Raw genomic sequence first — 5,460 nt, forward strand, 5'->3', positions numbered from 1 at the left:
GTGCGCCGCGTGGACGTGCGGCCCTGCGGGGCGCTGCAGGCAGCGGTGCCCATGTCGCCCGTCCCCGTCCCCTCGCCGCGCTCGCCTGTGCGCAGCCCATGCGCCGAGGGCGCCCGCCGGCAGCCCCTGCTGCACCGCTCCAAGTCGGACCTGAGCGACCGCTACTCGCGCGCCACCGCCGACCTCGAGCGCTTCTTCAACTACTGCGGGCTGGACCCCGAGGAGCTGCAGGGCCTGGGTGCCGAGCGCTTCGCCCGCGCCGCCTCCGACATCGTGTCCGTGAAGCCGCCCAGCGGCAGCACGGCCAGCTCGGAGGGCGGCCGCTCGCCCTGCAGCGCCGCCAGCCCCGCGGGCCGCCCGCCCGAGCGCATGCCCTACGGCATCTCCGTCGTGGAGCGCAACGCSCGCGTCATCAAGTGGCTCTACGGGCTGCGCCAGGCCCGCGAGACCCAGAAGGTCTCCAATGTCTAGCGGGACGGGCAGCAAACCTCGGGACTCTTGGAGGATCCTCGGAGGTTGGACTGGACTGGGCACATGGAGGCTCCACTGGGAGGTCAGATCCAAGCTCTCCATTGTGCATCCACCCACGTTCCTATCCCTCTTTTTATAACCTGGCAAGGAAAACGTCCCCTGGGAGCTGCCGCGCTACGTCCTGTTATTTATGAAGATGCTCCCGTGGGTCCCTTCCTCGTTCCTGTTGTTTCTGCCGAGGTCTGAGCTGGGAAAGCTCTGGCCGATGGGGGGAAAAGCGGCCGGCTATTAAAGTGCTGTGCTCAGCAGCAGCGTGTGGCTCTCTGTGCGGCCAGGGGCTCCTGGGATCCCTCATGAGGAATTCCTGGCTCCAACCCGTTGTGATGGGTGGGCGCAGACCTCATGGGCACCAGGGCGGTGTAGGTGCAATGGGGGTCCCGTCCGTCGGCAGCCGGTGCTGCAGGGGAGCGCGGCACCCGGGCATCGGCAGGCAGCAGCTCCCCAGCCCTGTGTATAGGGTGCTTCACCTGCCAGGAATGCTCTGCCGGGACCTGATCCCATCCTGGATAATACTCCAGCTGCACTGGCGCCGGGACCGGCTGCGCTGCCGGATTCCTCAGCAGAGCTTGGTCTAAATTTACTCGTGCTGGGCAAGAAGAAGGGGTTCTGGCCCTGTGGATGCACAACATGAGCAGGTCTTGGTCATCCAAAGCCCTGCACCCTCGAGTGCGCATGCATGCATGTGTATGCACAGACACACTTGCATGCACACACATGTGCACACGTGTCTGTATGTGCATGTGCATGCACTGACGTGTGCATGTGTGCATGCCAAGGCACACGCACAGGCAAGCGCACACCCCACATGCGGAAACGCTGCTTGCTCAGGTCCCCACTCGCGCGTGCCGCCTGCACTCACTACCAGCCCTGCCCYGCGCTGCAGGGCCTGGCACGGCCCCCGCCAGCCCCCACCTTGTCCCTGTCCTCCTTGGGGACAGACGTGCAGTCCCGGCACTGCTGCTCCGCTCCACGCTCTCCTATCGCCTTCCCAGCAGCTGTCCCTCCACCAGCTCCAGTTTCCCTGTGGAGACGCAGCTGAGCCGCGGGCTATTTATAACTGGGGAGGGGGACAGCTGGGGGGACACTGTCCCTGCGCCAGGACCCCCTTTGTGGGGTGCAGGGGCTGCTGCCTCCCTGCAGCCCCCCCTTTCCCGGCCGTTTCCATCGCAGGCGGCGCTGGGGGGGCGGCGGGGGGGCGAGCCCAGGTGCGGAGCCGCCGGGGGGGCCGGGGGGGGGTCCCCGCCGGGCCCGCCCCCAACGCTCGCGCGCCGCTGCTAATTAGGAGGCCGCGCGCCGCTGATGAGCCTCTTTGGAAGGTGCCAAGTGTGTCACGGGTTTTAATCAGCGTTAATTAGCTGCTGCCTGGAGACGGCGCCGCGGGCGCGGGGCGCGCGCTTGGACGGGGCGCGCGCAGCCGGGGCCGGAGCCCCCGCGCGGCCCCAGGGGGCACGGGGGGGCGCGCTGCAAGCCCCCGTGTCCCTGCGGGCCCCTGCGTGTCCCTATTTGCGTGCACGCGTGTTTGCACGKGCACGCGTGTGCACCCAAGTGCGCCCATGCCCGCGGTGCCGCGGGGCAGGGGTGCGGGGTSATGTGCGGGGGAGGGCGGTCGCGGGGGTTCGAGCGGAGCCACTGGGGTGGCCAGTGTCACCCACCGGCCTTGTGGCCGCTGTCACCGGGCTGCTGGGGACCTCTAGTGGCAATGGGCTGGATGGGGACGCGGCGACACGGCAGGGATGGGAACTCCAGCCCCGACACCGGACCAGCCTGTGATCCCGGGGCCTGCAGCGGGTCTGTACTGGGAAARCCCTGGGAATGCCCTGGGGTGCATCCCCCTGGCTGAGGTTGCATCCACACCTGCATCCCAAAGCCCCATGGTCCTGCAGAGCCTGGGATGGGGTTGGCCGGAGCGTCCTGCTGGGCCGAGTATGTCCCCACCATGAGGCAAAGGGTCTCAAGGGCAGCCAAGGGGCCGCGGGGTCCTCTRTGTGCAGCCACGTCACGTATGTGGGGCTGGAGGCTGCTCCTGCAGCGGTGACACTGTGGCCRTGCTGTCCCTCAGAGTGCCACCATGTCCCTGTCCCCGCTTCCTTGGCCACGGCAGCAGCTGGTGCCAGGACGGAGCCGAGTTAGCTCCAGGTTCGCCCTGGGGCGCCCGATGCAGCTGCAGGATGGGTAACGGGGAYGTCCCGCACAGTGGCTTATTACAAAATAAATATCTCTTAGTTCAAATAGGAGCGTCTCCAGGCCAAGCAAGAGGAGGGCAAAAGCTGCGTGTGAGGCTGCGGGGGCCAAGGGAGGGCCCGGGCGGAGGGGCTGGTGCAGGGGCCGGCAGGGTCTGGGCTGCCCCATGTCCTGCGGCTCCAATCCGGCTCCCATCTGGCTCTGATTTAGCTCCCATCCGGCTCTGATCCGGCTCCGATTCGGCTCCTCTCCAGCTGTGCTCTGGCTCTGCTCCCCTCTGCTCTGGATCTGCTCCAGCTCTGCTCCGGCTCTACTCCGGCTCCTCTCCAGCTCTGCTCCAGCTCCTCTCCAGCTCCTCTCCGGCTCTGCTCCGGCTCCTCTCCGGCTCTGCTCCGCTCCGCTCCGTTGCGGTACAGATCCGTGCTCAGCTCCGTGCAGCTGCTCCTGCAGCTGCATCCCGGCTGTGCTGCTGCTCTCGAGGGAAACGTGGCCCGTGGCACTTTGTCCGGGCTGTTCCCACGCTCCAGAGCGAGGTCGGGATTGTGCAGGGGGAGCAGGGGTGAATGCAGGGGGTGCAGCAGCCTCGGGCTCCGCTCGCCTTGCTGGGTCCCTGCTCCTCAGCCCAACAGCGCCGAGTCGGGCCCCTCTGCTCCCGCTCATCCCCTCCCAAAGATCCCTCTCCCAGCTCCCGGGGTGCTCCCGGCTCCTGTCTGGGGATGGGGCACGGGGATCCCACTGCCCTCCTGCAGCGGATGTGGCAAAGAGGGATGGTGGTGGCTTGGGAAGGGCCCAAATACAGAGGAGGAGGCAGAGCCGGGGTCGAGTCACCCCTCCGTCCCCTGCATCCACACAGGAGGCCCGGCTGTCTCTGGARCCGGTTTGGAGGAGCTGGAGGCCACACAGAGGCTCAACAAGAGGATGAATCCGGGCTGGGAACTGCTGAAGCTGAAACCAACCCGGGAAGGGCTGGAGCTGGTGGGGAGCAGCGCCCTGCCCCAAACCCGGGCACACCGGGGCTCCCACCGCGGCACCATCCCCTGCAGCTCCGCTGGCTCCAGCTTCCCGGGGTGGGAGAGAAACCACAGGGGAAAGCGGTACCAGAGTGAGACCCCTCCATGGGCTCAGGGCACCGGCACGGTCCCGCTGGGGCCGCTTCCCTCTCCTGGGGCTCCGGCGCCGCGGGGGGATGCGGGGCCGGTGGGGCCGCCCCGCGCTAGAAGCCCGCGGGCCGGATGAGCATGCGGGTGCCCTTGAGCGAGTAGCTGGGCCCCTGGAAGTGGTGCCAGCGGATGCCGTTGAGCTTGCGGATGTTGTGCCGCGCCGGGTAGTAGATGCCGTTGAGGTTGGAGAGGCCGCAGGCGTCGAACCACCAGCCTGGCGGAGGGAATGGAGCAGGGGGCACCGGCGGCGGGGGCCGGAGGGGCTTTGGGGCCGCCCCCCAGCGCCTGCTCACCTCCCGAGAGCATCTGGGCGCACTTGCACAGGCAGTTGTCGTGGTCGGCGTCGCGGGTGCTGAAGTTGGTGCCCTGCAGGGCCATGCCGCTCTGCTGCCCGGCCGTGCCGCTGTAGCCCTGCAGCGCCAGCCTGCACGGGGCATGGAGACGGGCTGGGGGRACGCTGGGGGGGTCTGCTTGTCCCCAGCGCCACCGAGGGGACCTGCCAGCACTGCAGCTTGCTGCCGGCTYGTGCAGGAAACCCCTGCTTCTAACGCAGCTCCTGCACTAGCCTTGGCCCTTCGGGGCCCTGGGGGAGAACAGGAGGAAGTGGCAGAACAACGGTCCAAAATGCCAGGGGAGGAGGTGCGTGTGGAAGTGCCTGGAGACTTGCAGGCACCAGTACATGCAACGGTGCATGCAGCAGCGTGCACAACAATGCAGCAGTGCATGCAGCAATGCACACAACAATGCAGCGGTGCATGCAGCGCCTGAGTCCTGCAGCCCTCCCGGGGCTCCCAAGCAGTGGCAGGGGAAGGGGGCAGCCTGAGCCCCCCGGGCGCTGCCCCGCTCCTACCTGTAGAGCTGCCGCTCGCTGCCCAGCTGGAAGCGCTCGTAGAGCGCGAGCGCCTGGGCGCCCTCCCAGTCGAGCAGCTCCACGCGCAGCGCGTAGGGCGCCCGGCTCGTCAGCAGGTGCACGGCCTCGTTGCCCAGCCAGTGCTCRCCCGCGGGCTCGCCGAAGCCCTGCGGAGCGGCGCGCTGAGCGGGGCAGCGGCCCGGCCCGGGCGCRCGCCCCGCGGCGCTCACCTGCTTGTACTCCTTCCAGGTGCGCTGGAAGCTGACGCTGCCGTTGGCACGCAGCTGGATCACGGTCCAGCCGCCGCGCTCCGTCTCCATGTCGCAGAACGCCTGCGGGAGCGGGACGGGGCTGGGGCCGAGGGATGCTGGGACCCGGGAATGGGAACCCCRGGGCGCAGGGATGCAGTGACAGGGAGCCTGGAGCGTGTGCATGGAGCTGGCCTCCATGGGATGCAGGCGAGTGGGATGCAGGCAAGCACAGCTGCATCGCACAGGCACCTTCCCAAGGAATGTTATCCACACGCTGTGCCAGCGCGGCACAGCTCCACAGGACACGCTGCCGGCGCCACAGGACGCCGCGCTCACCTTCTTGGGCTCGCTGAGGTTGGCGATGTGCAGGGTGTAGACGCCGCTGGCGCGGACGCCGGCGCGGCGCAGCTCGGCGCAGTCCTGGAAGAGCCGCTCGTCCCTGGGCAGCGGGGCTGGCGGGCGGCGCGCGGCGCGTGAGCCGGGGCCG

The 5,460-nt window shown here is 68.6% G+C and overlaps 2 protein-coding genes across 2 annotated transcripts in view; one reads left to right on the forward strand and one right to left on the reverse strand.

Annotated features, from left to right (window-relative positions):
- Window positions 1-471, forward strand: part of FAM110A (family with sequence similarity 110 member A) — a 1,013-nt gene extending 542 nt beyond the window's left edge. The window contains exon 2 of the mRNA XM_026041908.1: window positions 1-471. This exon is cut by the window's left edge and continues 4 nt beyond it. Coding sequence (XP_025897693.1) covers window positions 1-471 — 471 coding nt within the window.
- A 3,454-nt stretch (window positions 472-3,925) lies between these two features.
- ANGPT4 (angiopoietin 4) overlaps window positions 3,926-5,460 on the reverse strand; it is a gene marked incomplete at its 5' end in the record, with an annotated part of 4,333 nt that continues 2,798 nt past the window's right edge. Inside the window, 5 exons of the mRNA XM_026041987.1 lie at window positions 3,926-4,086; window positions 4,166-4,296; window positions 4,723-4,889; window positions 4,953-5,054; window positions 5,310-5,425. Coding sequence (XP_025897772.1) covers window positions 3,926-4,086; window positions 4,166-4,296; window positions 4,723-4,889; window positions 4,953-5,054; window positions 5,310-5,425 — 677 coding nt within the window. The remainder of the gene's footprint in view (window positions 4,087-4,165; window positions 4,297-4,722; window positions 4,890-4,952; window positions 5,055-5,309; window positions 5,426-5,460) is intronic.

This window comes from Nothoprocta perdicaria, unplaced genomic scaffold (assembly GCF_003342845.1).
Source record: "Nothoprocta perdicaria isolate Ctin4 unplaced genomic scaffold, notPer1 scaffold_3, whole genome shotgun sequence".
Lineage (NCBI taxonomy): Eukaryota > Metazoa > Chordata > Aves > Tinamiformes > Tinamidae > Nothoprocta > Nothoprocta perdicaria.